Genomic DNA, 13,589 nt, shown 5'->3' on the forward strand with positions numbered 1-13,589 from the left:
CTGGCGGTTGGGAGACCAGCAGGCTCTATTTGCTGGCCGTTTGGGAGACCAGCAGGCTCTATTTTCTGGCCGTTTGGGAGACCAGCAGGCTCTATTTGCTGGCCGTTTGGGAGACCAGCAGGCTCTATTTGCTGGCCATTTGGGAGACCAGCAGGCTGTATTTGCTGGCGGTTGCAAGCTGCAGCTCTCTGCCAGATGGGATCTCTGTTCATGGCTGCATTTACAACTCGTAAACCGTCCGTGTTACAAACAAGTTCTGCCAAGTGTGGAGACTCCTCGATAACAAGGGCTTCATATGCTGCATTCTTCCAGCTTGTGAGAAAGCACAGCAGTGAAATTAAAAAGGAAAATTAGAAAAACAGAGAGAACATGAAACCAATGGGCAAGAAATACCTAAGAAAATCTAAAAAAATCCTTTTGATGCAGATAAAGGGCAAGAGCGCAAGAGAATATTGATGAAAAGAGCAGCGGATACTGAGGACTAAAAAGGTGAGCCGTATATCCACTGAAGATCATGGGCAAGATCCACAATAAATTTTTGGCACCAGTTGTACTTCAGGTGAACACTCAATAAGGTCAATATAGTAAAAGCAAAACTTCAACTTTTGGCACTTTTGAAAACAGATAAATCTCCACAGCAAGATGTAATCTGTCCTACAGCAATGGAGTAAACAGCAAAAGCTCTCACTCCCTGGCTACAAATGTAGTGTTAGATCACTGCTCATAAGACCATAAGACTTAGGAGCAGAATTAGGGCATTTGGTCCATTGAATCTGCTCTGCCATTCTATCATGGCTGATTTATTATCCCTCTCCTGCCTGCTCTCCCTAACCTTTGACATTCTGACTAATCAATAACCTATCAACTTCCACTTTAAGTATACTCAATGGCTTGGCTTCCACAGGCATCTATGGTAATGAATTCCATAAATTCACCACCCTCTAGCCAAAGAAATTCCTCCTCATCTCTGTTCTAAATGGACATCCCTCTATTCTGAGGCTGCGCCCTCTGGTCCTGCACTCATCCATTCTATCCAGTCCTTTCGATATTCAATAGGTTTCAATGAGATCTCCCCTCATTCTACTAAACACCAACAAGTACAGGCCCGGTTGATAGCTATAACTTATAAATGGCTATTGAATTTACGAATTATATCTAACGATAAAATTAAACGTGCTTGAGTATTGGAATTTTAAGAGTCATTTTCAGATAATCAACGCAATAAAATTTTTCATTTGGTTAATAACTCATCTATTTGTGCCCGCCATTTCTTGATACAGTTCAAGGTAGTGCATCAGGCCCATATGTCAAAGGACAAACTAGCACGTATTTTTTCCAACATCTACAAGAAGGGTCAGAGCCGTCTCTTTTTCCTGAGGAGACTGAGGTCCTTTAACATCTGCCGGACGATGCTAAGGATGTTCTACCAGTCTGTGGTGGCCAGTGCTATCATGTTTGCTGTTGTGTGCTGGGGCAGCAGGCTGAGGGTAGCAGACACCAACAGAATCAACGAACTCATTCGTAAGGCCAGTGATGTTGTGGGGATGGAACTGGACTCTCTGACGGTGGTGTCTGAAAAGAGGATGCTGTCCAAGTTGCATGCCATCTTGGACAATGTCTCCCATCCACTACATAATGTACTGGTTGGGCACAGGAGTACATTCAGCCAGAGACTCATTCCACCAAGATGCAGCACAGAGCGTCATAGGAAGTCATCCCTGCCTGTGGCCATCAAACTTTACAACTCCTCCCTTGGAGGGTCAGACACCCTGAGCCAATAGGCTGGTCCTGGACTTATTTCCTGGCATAAATTACATATTACTATTTAACTATTTATGGTTCTATTACTATTAGTTACCAACTAGAGGGGATGCAATATTGGATCTCCTGTTAGGACCAACTAGAGGGGATGCAATATTGGATCACCTGTTAGGACCAACTAGAGGGGATGCAATATTGGATCTCCTGTTAGGAAACGAGTTAGGACAACTGACAGAAGTCTGTGTAGGGGAGCACTTTGGTTCCAGTGATCATAACACCATTAGTTTCAACTCGATCATGGACAAGGATAGATCTGGTCTGAGGGTTGAGGTTCTGAACTGGAAGAAGGCCAAATTTGAAGAAATGAGAAAGGATCTAAAAAAGCATGGATTGGGATAGGTTGTTCTCTGGCAAGGATGTGATCGGTAGGTGGGAAGCCTTCAAAGGAGAAATTTTGAGAGTGCAGAATTTGTATGTTCCTGTCAGGGTTAAAGGCAAAGTGAATAGGAATAAGGAACCTTGGTTCTCAAAGGATATTGCAACTCTGATAAAGAAGAAGAGGGAGTTGTATGACATGTATAGGAAGCAGGGAGTAAATAAGGTGCTTGAGGAGTATAAGAAGTGCAAGAAAATACTTAAGAAAGAAATCAGGAGGGCTAAAAGAAGACATGAGGTTGCCTTGGCAGTCAAAGTGAAGGATAATCCAAAGAGCTTTTACAGGTATATTAAGAGCAAAAGGATTGTAAGGGATAAAATTGGTCCTCTTGAAGATCAGAGTGGTTGGCTATGTGCGGAACCAAAGGAAATGGGGGAGATCTTAAATAGGTTTTTTGCATCTGTATTTACTAAGGAAACTGGCATGAAGTCTATGGAATTAAGGGAAACAAGTAGTGAGATCATGGAAACTGTACAGATCGAAAAGGAGGAGGTCCTTGCTGTCTTGAGGAAAATTAAAGTGGATAAATCCCCGGGACCTGACAGGGTGTTCCCTCAGACCTTGAAGAAGACTAGTGTTGAAATTGCAGGGGCCCTGGCAGAAATATTTAAAATGTCGCTGTCTACAGGTGAGGTGCCGGAGGATTGGAGAGTGGCTCATGTTGTTCCGTTGTTTAAAAAAGATTGAAAAGTAATCCAGGAAACTATAGGCCAGTAAGTTTAACTTCGGTAGTAGGTAAGTTATTGGAGGGAGTACTAAGAGACAGAATCTACAAGCATTTGGATAGACAGGGACTTATTAGGGAGAGTCAACATGGCTTTGTGTGTGGTAGGTCATGTTTGACCAATCTATTGGAGTTTTTCAAGGAGGTTACCAGGAAAGTGGATGAAGGGAAGGCAGTGGATATTGTCTACATGGACTTCAGTAAGGCCTTTGACAAGGTCCCGCATGGGAGGTTAGTTAGGAAAATTCAGTCGCTAGGTATACATGGAGAGGTGGTAAATTGGATTAGACATTGGCTTGATGGAAGAAGCCAGAGAGTGGTGGTAGAGAATTTCTTCTCCGAGTGGAGGCCTGTGACTAGTGGTGTGCCACAGGGATCAGTGCGGGGTCCATTGTTATTTGTCATCTATATCAATGATCTGGATGATAATGTGGTAAATTGGATCAGCAAATTTGCTGATGATACAAAGATTGGAGGTGTAGTAGACAGTGAGGAAGGTTTTCAGAGCCTGCAAAGGGACTTGGATCAGCTGGAAAAATGGGCTGAAAAATGGCAGATGGAGTTTAATACAGACAAGTGTGAGGTATTGCACGTCGGAAGGACAAACCAAGGTAGAACATACAGGGTTAATGGTAAGGCACTGAGGAGTGCAGTGGAACAGAGGGATCTGGGAATACAGATACAAAATTCCCTAAAAGTGGCGTCACAGGTAGATAGGGTTGTAAAGAGAGCTTTTGGTACATTGGCCTTTATTAATCAAAAAGTATTGAGTATAAGAGCTGGAATGTTATGATGAGGTTGTATAAGGCATTGGTGAGGCCGAATCTGGAGTATTGTGTTCAGTTTTGGTCACCAAATTACAGGAAGGATATAAATAAGGATGAAAGAGTGCAGAGAAGGTTTACAAGGATGTTGCCGGGACTTGAGAAACTCAGTTACAGAGAAAGGTTGAATAGGTTAGGACTTTATTCCCTGGAGCGTAGAAGAATGAGGGGAGATTTGATAGAGGTATATAAAATTATGATGGGTATAGATAGAGTGAATGCAAGCAGGCTTTTTCCACTGAGGCAAGGGGAGATAAAAACCAGAGGACATGGGTTAAGGGTGAGGGGGGAAAAGTTTAAAGGGAACATTAGTGGGGGTTTCTTCACACAGAGAGTGGTGGGAGTATGGAATGAGCTGCCAGACAAGGTGGTAAATGCGGGTTCTTTTTTAACATTTAAGAATAAATTGGACGGATACATGGATGGGAGGTGTATGGAGGGATATGGTCCATGTGCAGGTCAGTGGGACTAGGCAGAAAATGGTTCGGCACAGCCAAGAAGGGCCAAAAGGCCTGTTTCTGTGCTGTAGTTTCTATGGTTCTATGGTTCTATTTATTATTTATCGTGCAACTGTAACGAAAACCAATTTCCCCCGGGATCAATAAAGTATGACTGTGACTATCAATCCTATTTGTGACAGATGTAATATTGAGGTGGCCACTTTAACTCATATGTTTTGGTCTTGCATAAAGCTAGACAATTTTTGGAGAGATGTTTTTAAAATGTTATCAAAAGTCTTGGATCTGGACCTTCAACCTAATTTACTTACAGCAATATTTGGGATTATCCTATCAGAACCAGGAAATATTCCTGTTTTTGCTCAACATATGATAGCCTTTTCAACTTTATTGGCTAGGAGAGCCATTTTACTGAAGTGGAAGGATTAGAATCCACCTACGGTCTTTTATTGGCTTTCCTCCATTATGTCCTGTTTAAGGTTAGAGAAAATAAGAAGTCGGACATTTGATACATCCTTTAAATTTGAGCAAATCTGGCGACCTTTTATTCAATATTTTCATTTAATTTGACTTATTACTCTTCCAATTTTTTTGAAGTTTTAGATTTGATCAGAAAGTCTTCTTTTTTCGCTTGTATCCTCAGAATGGACTGCCCAGTCCCTTTTTTCCCCTTTTTTTTGTATAGTGTAGAGGGTTTTTTTCCCTTCATTTAAAAATTTATTTATTTTTTCTCTCCATGAATTGATAATGAGGAGAATTAGCTGTCTTCTTTTTTTTTATATACTGCACACTAGCTGAACACAATATACGATTTTGGTAATGTCTATTTCACTTTGTTTGCAAACACGAGGAAATCTGCAGATGCTGGAATTTCAAGCAACACACACAAAAGTTGCTGGTGAACGCAGCAGGCCAGGCAGCATCTCTAGGAAGAGGTACAGTCGACGTTTCGGGCCGAGACCCTTCGTCAGGACTAACCGAAAGAAGAGCTAGTAAGAGATTTGAAAGTGGGAGGGGGATCTCTTACTAGTCAGGAGGAAGAAGGCAGCATACATGAGGTTTAGGAAGCAAGGATCAGATGGGTCTATTGAGGAATATAGGGAAGCAAGAAAGGAGCTTAAGAAGGGGCTGAGAAGAGCAAGAAGGGGGCATGAGAAGGCCTTGGCGAGTAGGGTAAAGGAAAACCCCAAGGCATTCTTCAATTATGTGAAGAAAAAAAGGACGACAGGAGTGAAGGTAGGACCGATTAGAGATAAAGGTGGGAAGATGTGCCTGGAGGCTGTGGAAGTGAGCGAGGTCCTCAATGAATACTTCTCTTCGGTATTCACCAATGAGAGGGAACTTGATGATGGTGAGGACAATATGAGTGAGGTTGATGTTCTGGAGCATGCTGATATTAAGGGAGAGGAGGTGTTGGAGTTGTTAAAATACATTAGGACAGATAAGTCCCCAGGGCCTGACGGAATATTCCCCCAGCTGCTCCACGAGGTGAGAGAAGAGATTGCTGAGCCTCTGGCTAGGATCTTTATGTCCTCGTTGTCCACGGGAATGGTACCGGAGGATTGGAGGGAGGCGAATGTTGTTCCCTTGTTCAAAAAAGGTAGTAGGGATAGTCCGAGTAATTATAGACCAGTGAGCCTTACGTCTGTGGTGGGAAAGCTGTTGGAAAAGTTTCTTAGAATAGGATCTATGGGCATTTAGAGAATCATGGTCTGATTAGGGACAGTCAGCATGGCTTTGTGAAGGGCAGATCGTGTCTAACAAGCCTGATAGAGTTCTTTGAGGAGGTGACCAGGCATATAAATGAGGGTAGTGCAGTGGATGTGATCTATATGGATTTTAGTAAGGCATTTGACAAGGTTCCACACGTTAGGCTTATTCAGAAAGTTAGAAGGCATGGGATCCAGGGAAGTTTGGCCAGGTGGATTCAGAATTGGCTTGCCTGCAGAAGGCAGAGGGTGGTGGTGGAGGGAGTACATTTAGATTGGAGGATTGTGACTAGTGGTGTCCCACAAGGATCTGTTCTGGGACCTCTACTTTTCGTGATTTTTATTAACGACCTGGATGTGGGGGTAGAAGGGTAGAAGGGTGGGTTGGCAAGTTTGCAGACGACACAAAGGTTGGTGTGTTGTAGATAGTGTAGAGGATTGTCGAAGATTGCAGAGAGACATTGATAGGATGCAGAAGTGGGCTGAGAAGTGGCAAATGGAGTTCAACCCGGAGAAGTGTGAGGTGGGACACTTTGGAAGGACAAACTCCAAGGCAGAGTACAAAGTAAATGGCAGGATACTTGGTAGTGTGGAGGAGCAGAGGGATCTCGGGGTACATGTTCACAGATCCCTGAAAGTTGCCTCACAGGTGGATAGGGTAGTTAAGAAAGCTTATGGGGTGTTAGCTTTCATAAGTCGAGGGATAGAGTTTAAGAGTCACGATGTAATGATGCAGCTCTATAAAACTCTGGTTAGGCCACACTTGAGTATTGTGTCCATTTCTGGTCACCTCACTATAGGAAGGATGTGGAAGCATTGGAAAAGGTACAGAGGAGATTTACCAGGATGCTGCCTGGTTTAGAAAGTATGCATTATGATCAGAGATTAAGGGAGCTAGGGCTTTACTCTTTGGAGAGAAGGAGGATGAGAGGAGACATGATAGAGGTGTACAAGATAATAAGAGGAATAGATAGAGTGGATAGCCAGTGCCTCTTCCCCAGGGCACCACTGCTCAATACAAGAGGACATGGCTTTAAGGTAAGGGGTGGGAAGTTCAAGGGGGATATTAGAGGAAGGTTTTTCACTCAGAGAGTCGTTGGTGCGTGGAATGCACTGCCTGAGTCAGTGGTGGAGGCAGATACACTAGTGAAGTTTAAGAGACTACTAGAGAGGTATATGGAGGAATCTAAGGTGGGGGCTTATATGGGAGGCAGGGTTTGAGGGTCGGCACAACATTGTGGGCCAAAGGGCCTGTACTGTGCTGTACTATTCTATGTTCTATGTTCTAATTAGTCCTGACGAAGGGTCTCAGCCCGAAACGTCAACTGTACCTCTTTCTAGAGATGCTGCCTGGCCTGCTGCATTTACCAACAACTTTTATGTGTGTTGCTCACTTTGTTTGCATTGTTATTGATATATATATTTGAGATAATTCTCCTCTTGTTTGTATTTATGCTCCTTTCACATCAATAAATAGATTGATAAAGAAAGAAAGAAAGCAGGTACAGGCCCAGAGCCATCAAATACTCTTCATACATTAATCCTTTCACTCTAACATTCATTCTCGTGTACCTCCTCCAGACTCACTCCAATGCCAGCATATCATTCATCAGATAAGGCGCCCAAAACTGCTCATAGTACTCCAAGTGTGGTCTGACCCATGCCTTATAAAGCCTCAGCATTATAATGTGGTACCACCGTTTACAAAGGTAGGTGGGAATGGGTAATTGCAGGCTGGTTAGTTTAACTCAAGACAGTGGGGAAATTGTTGCAATTGATTCTAAGAGATGGTACAATCTGCCATTTAAAAAGATACCAATCCGGAAGAGTCAGTCTGAATTTGTTAAAGGATGGTCATTTCTCAACAAATGCAACTGAGTAGATAATAATGGAGGTTGTCGAGGACATTGTGTCTGATGTGGTCTACACGGATTTCATCAAGGCTTCTGATCCATCCTTTATATGGGATCTTGTTAATCAGTAAGACCTCATGGAATCCATGAAGGTGCAGAAAAATGAAAAGGGTTGAAGATGATTTTGGTACTGGAAGACCATCAGCCCCAAAAAAAAACACTGTACGTCACTGATCCTTTTGATTTTGTTATACAAATACTCCCTGCCATAAATGTAAGTACTTAGGAATAGCTGAAATAAGACTCCCCCACTATAAGAAACATCCTCTCCACATCCACTCTATCTAGGCCTTTCAACATTCGATAGATTTCAACGAGATCCTCCCTCATTCTTCTATGTTCCAGCGTTTGTCAGAACCATCAAATGCTCCTCATATGATAAGCCTTTCACTCAGGGAATCATTTTTGTGAATCTCTTTTGAACCTTCTCCAATGTCAGCACATCCTTTTGTAGATAAGGAGCCCAAAACTGCTCACATTACTCCAAGGGAGGCCTCACCAGTGCCTTATAAAGCCTCAGCATTGCATCCTTGTTTTAATTATATATTCTAGTCCTCTCAAAATGAACACTAACATTATATTTGCCTTCCTCACCACCAACTCAACCTACAAGTTAATGTTTAGGGACCCCAAAGTCTCTTTGCATCTCAGATTTTTGAAATTTCTCCCCTTTTTTTTTACCGTGCCCTGGTCTGCTCTCATCAAATTAGGGTATTGCTTTGCACTGTTGTAACTATATGTTATAATTATGTGGTTTTGTCAGGTTTAGTCTTGGTCTGTCTTGTGTTTCTGTGATATCATACCAAAAGAACATTGTATCATTTTTTTAATGCATGCATTTCTAAATGACAATAAATGAGGACTGAGTGTCCTCATAACCTAATCTAATTTAGAAAATAGTCTACACTTTCATTTCTTCTACCAAAGTGCATGACCAAAGACTTTCCAACACTGTATTCCATCTGCCACTTCTATGCCCATTCTTCCAATCTGTCCAAGTCCTTCTGCAGCCTCCATACTTCTTCAATGCTACCAGCCCCTCCATCTATCTTCATATCGTCCCCAAACCTGGCCACAAAGCCATCAATTCCATCTTCTAAATCACTGACATACAACATAAAAATAAGCAGTCCCAACACCAATCCCTGCGGAACACCACTAGTCACCAGAAACTAATCAGAAAAGGTTCCCTTTATTCCCACTATTTGCCTTCTGCCAATCGGCCAATGTTCTACCATTCTAGTATCTTTCCTGTAATGCCATGGGCTCATAGCTTGTTAAGGAGTTTCTTGTGCGCACCATGTCAAAGACCTTCTGAAAATCCAAATACAAAACATCCACTGATTCTCCTTTGTCTATCCTGCTTGTTATTTCTGCAAATAATTCCGAAAGATTTGTCAGGCAAGATTTTGACTTTGGCCTGTTTACCATGTGCCCTGAAACTTTAACAATCGACTCCAACATCTTTCCAACCACTGAGGTGAGGCTACCTTCAGACCTTTCAGCTTCCAAAGTACCTTCTCCCCAGTAATAGCAACTGCACCCACTTCTGCCCTGACACTCTCAAATTTCTGGCACACTGCTAGTGTTTTCCACAGTAAACACTGATGCAAAATACTTATTAAGTTCGTTTGCCATTTCCTTGTCCTCCATTACTACCCCTCCAGCATCATTTTCCAGTGGTCTGTTATCTACTCTTGCTTCACCTTTTACTCTTTATAGATTGGCATCCTCTTTGATATTATTGGCTAGCTTACCTTCGTATTTCATCTTTTCCCTCCTTACAGCTTTTTTTTAGTTGCCTTCTGCTGGCTTCCCTATCCTCTAACTTCTCACTAATTTTGCTCTGTAATATGCCTTCGCTTTTGCTTTTTTGTTGGCTTTTACTTCCTTTGTCAACCATGATTGTGTCATCCTGTCTTTAGGATATGAAAGTCATTAAGCCCAGTTATTCACAGCCAGTCAATAATTACAGACATGAGCAGTGGGATCAAAGCCTGGGGAGCAGATTTGAAGTGACTGGTTTACGCATTCAAGGGGAGATGAGGAATGATGTTTCCTACCCCCCCCCAAAAAAAAGTACTATGACTCCCTGTTTCAAAAGGGCCAGAGCTACAGGAAAGCAATGAAATTGTACTTGTGTGTGCTGGCAGAAGCCATGACCTGCAACAATGCAGACCCATGTTCAGAGCGCTCCTTCCTAACTGAGGAAGGAACAAGGAGCCACAAGGCCTCCCACGACACAGCCATCCTCGTGTCCTGACCTGGCCCACCTGGCTGTGTGGGGGGGAGGGTGGTGGAGAATGGGTTTTGGCAGCTGTCAGGTAATGCTGCAGCACAAGCCCCACGATGTAACACAACACCACGCGGGCTTAATTTGGATAATGCAAATGGGGAGGAAAAGCTTTGCACAATGGCCATTTGTATTGAAAGCGCTCTCCAGCCAGAGCTCCCCACCCTCCCCCACCTTCCACATCAAATCCCAGGAACACGGGATGCTCAGGGTGGAAATCCCGTCACCACCACAGGCCATCCTAGACAAACAGACCCAAAATCCTGATTTCCACCAGGTAAAAAGCAGAATCTAGTCCTAAGCCATGAACAAGGACTCAAACTTCAGCCATTTACACAAATAGGCCAATAAAACCTACATTTTTTTGTCATGCCTGGATAGCTAATAAAAACATGGCTAACTAGAAACGAAACAAGAGTTAGAACCTGGCAATTATAGGAATTTAATATTTACATGGTTATGAGCTTGGCAATTTCTGATGAAGTGGTTACATGCTCCAATTCAGTAACATAACTCCTCACCTTTCACTCTCATCTGCAGCTTTCTCAGCTTCCTCCAGTTTCTGCAAAGCCGTAGCCAGACGTTCCTGGGCCCTGTCCAGCTCCTCCTCAACCAGCTGGATGCGTCTGTTCAGAGAGGCGACATCAGCTTCAGCCTAGGGTGGTGGGTGGGAGAGCAAGAGAGTCAAAGCCCAGGGCAAATGCGAGGCAGCTCATACCAAGACCATGTGCTTGGAAGAGCAATCGGGCCATAGACACAACGTCCATTACTGATTAGCATGTCATTCATTCTCTTGTCATCTTGGAACAAATACTGCGACTGTCTGTATAAGGAGCTAGGAGGAGGGAAAAATAAAAACCAAGTAACCCCGCACTTCGAGGAAAGAAAAAGTTCACTTTGATTCTGCCCCTCACGCTACCAAATTCATCCACTTTTGAGGAGAAATTAAGTTTTTTTAATCTATAGTATCTTTAGATACTTGCTTTATCTAAAAAGACTTCACTAGGAAGTGAACTTACTATCTGTGAAGTTTTAGACTGAAGGACTGAATTAACTTTACAACTTTTCATTTCTAGTTAGAAACACCAAGTTTGTCCTGACAAAGAGACACAAGAGACCGCTTATACTGAAATCTGCAGCAACAAACAATCTGCTGGAGGAACCCATTGGTAACAGCATCTGTGGAGTGAAAGAAATAATCAACTTTTGGAGTGAAACCTCAATTTCAACCTGAAATCCTGCTTTGCTCTTGTAGAATTTCACACCATAAAATCACACCTTCCTTCTGTGTTGGTTTTGCGGTTTTCACAGACAATGTGATCCATAGCCAAAGAAAAGGTCTATGTCTGTAAAGAAACACACATCAAAGTTGCTGGTGAACGCAGCAGGCCAGGCAGCATCTCTAGGAGGAGGTACAGTCGATGTTTCAGGCCGAGACCCTTCGTCAGGACTAACTGAAGGAAGAGTGAGTAAGGGATTTGAAAGTTGGAGGGGGAGGGGGAGATCCAAAATGATAGGAGAAGACAGGAGCAGGAGGGATAGAGCCAAGAGCTGGACAGGTGATAGGCAAAAGGGGATATGAGAGGATCATGGGACAGGAGGTCCGGGAAGAAAGACAAGGGGGGGGGGACCCAGAGGATGGGCAAGGGGTATATTCAGAGGGACAGAGGGAGAAAAAGGAGAGTGAGAGAAAGAATGTGTGTATAAAAATAAATAACGGATGGAATACAAGGGGGAGGTGGGGCATCACCGGAAGTTAGAGAAGTCAATGTTCATGCCATCAGGTTGGAGGCTACCCAGACGGAATATAAGGTGTTGTTCCTCCAACCTGAGTGTGGCTTCATCTTTACAGTAGAGGAGGCAGTGGATAGACATGTCAGAATGGGAATGGGATGTGGAATTAAAATGTGTGGCCACTGGGAGATCCTGCTTTCTCTGGTGGACAGAGCGTAGATGTTCAGCAAAGCGGTCTCCCAGTCTGCGTCGGGTCTCGCCAATATATAGAAGGCCACATCGGGAGCACCGGACACAGTATATCACCCCAGTCGACTCACAGGTGAAGTGTCGCCTCACCAGGAAGGACTGTCTGGGGCCCTGAATGGGTGACTATACCCCTTGCCCATACTCTGGGTTCCCCCGCCCCCCCTTGTCTTTCTCCCCAGGCCTCCAGGTCCCATGATCCTCTCATATCCCCTTTGCCAATCACCTGTCCAGCTCTTGGCTCCATCCCTCCTCCTCCTGTCTTCTCCTATCATTTTGGATCTCCCCCCTCCCACTTTCAAATCTCTTACTAACTCTTCCTTCAGTTAGTCCTGACGAAGGGTCTCGGCCTGAAACGTTGACTGTACCTCTTCCTAGAGATGCTGCCTGGCCTGCTGCGTTCACCAGCAACTTTTATGTGTGTTGCTTGAATTTCCAGCATCTGCAGAATTCCTGTTGTTTGCATTGTGATGTCTGTAAAGAATACTGTATTTTGAATCATTGACTTATAAAGCTCTTACATTATTTAGGATTCACAAACAGGACATATTTGATCCCTACTGCTGTCTATAGAATATAGAACAGTACAGTACAGGCCCTTCAGCCCACAGTATTGTGCTAACTCTTTCACCTACTCTTAAGATTGATCTAACCCTTCCTTCCCAACAGACCTTTATCCTCTGCCTCTTTTCATTTTTCTGCATCTCACATGTAGCCTTCTATTCCTTCCTTCTCTTTGGATACTTGGCCAGCTTCCCCTCAATGCACCAATGAAATTAATCTCCACCGCTCTCTGTCGGTGAGACGTCCACATTCTCAGCCCACTCAGGATGCTCCATTTCTGCAGGAGGATGTCCCCCACCCACAATGGAGTTTCTTACATTTCCAGCCCCTAGTTTGTCATCTTAAACACACCACTACAATTAATTCCATCAAGCTGTGTAACTGATCATAACCATTTCCATTAAGGTCGCAGAGGGCAAGTTTCTGGTCAACAATCTGGTCAAGCACTTTTGCCTCCAGCAGCTCAATACCAACAAACAGCAGGGCAAGCCAGCTGGGGTAGTTATTGTGGGGGGAAAAATTCCCAGAGACAGAACTAATCTGCACTTGGAAAGGCACAGATTAATCAAAAACAATCAGTTTAACAAATTTAATTGAATTACAAAGATGTGACTAAGGGTGTTGTTAAGGGCAATGCAGTTGAGATAATCTATGTGGACTTCAGTAAAGGCTTTCACAAAACCTCACATGGGAGACTGGTTGAAAAGGTTAGAGCCCATGAAATCCAGGGGCAATTTGCTGAAATTAGTTTGGTGATAGAAGAGAGAGGGTGATGGTCAGGCACAAGAGAGAAACTGCAGGTGCTGGAAATCCAAGCAACAGACACAAAATGCTAGAGGAACTCAGCAGGCCAGGCAGCATCTATGGGGGGAAAAGAAGTACAGTTGATGTTTCGGGCTGAGACCCTTTGGCAGGACTCATTGTTCA

The 13,589-nt window shown here is 43.6% G+C and overlaps 1 protein-coding gene across 17 annotated transcripts in view; it reads right to left on the minus strand.

The window, feature by feature from the left end:
* Nucleotides 1–13,589, minus strand: part of tpm1 (tropomyosin 1 (alpha)) — a 49,997-nt gene that overhangs the window by 23,371 nt on the left and 13,037 nt on the right. For all 17 annotated transcript variants that reach the window (XM_072282190.1, XM_072282183.1, XM_072282189.1 and 14 more), the window contains one exon: nt 10,640–10,773. In XM_072282190.1, coding sequence (XP_072138291.1) covers nt 10,640–10,773 — 134 coding nt within the window. The remainder of the gene's footprint in view (nt 1–10,639; nt 10,774–13,589) is intronic.

The sequence above is a fragment of the Mobula birostris genome, chromosome 18, assembly GCF_030028105.1.
Source record: "Mobula birostris isolate sMobBir1 chromosome 18, sMobBir1.hap1, whole genome shotgun sequence".
Lineage (NCBI taxonomy): Eukaryota > Metazoa > Chordata > Chondrichthyes > Myliobatiformes > Myliobatidae > Mobula > Mobula birostris.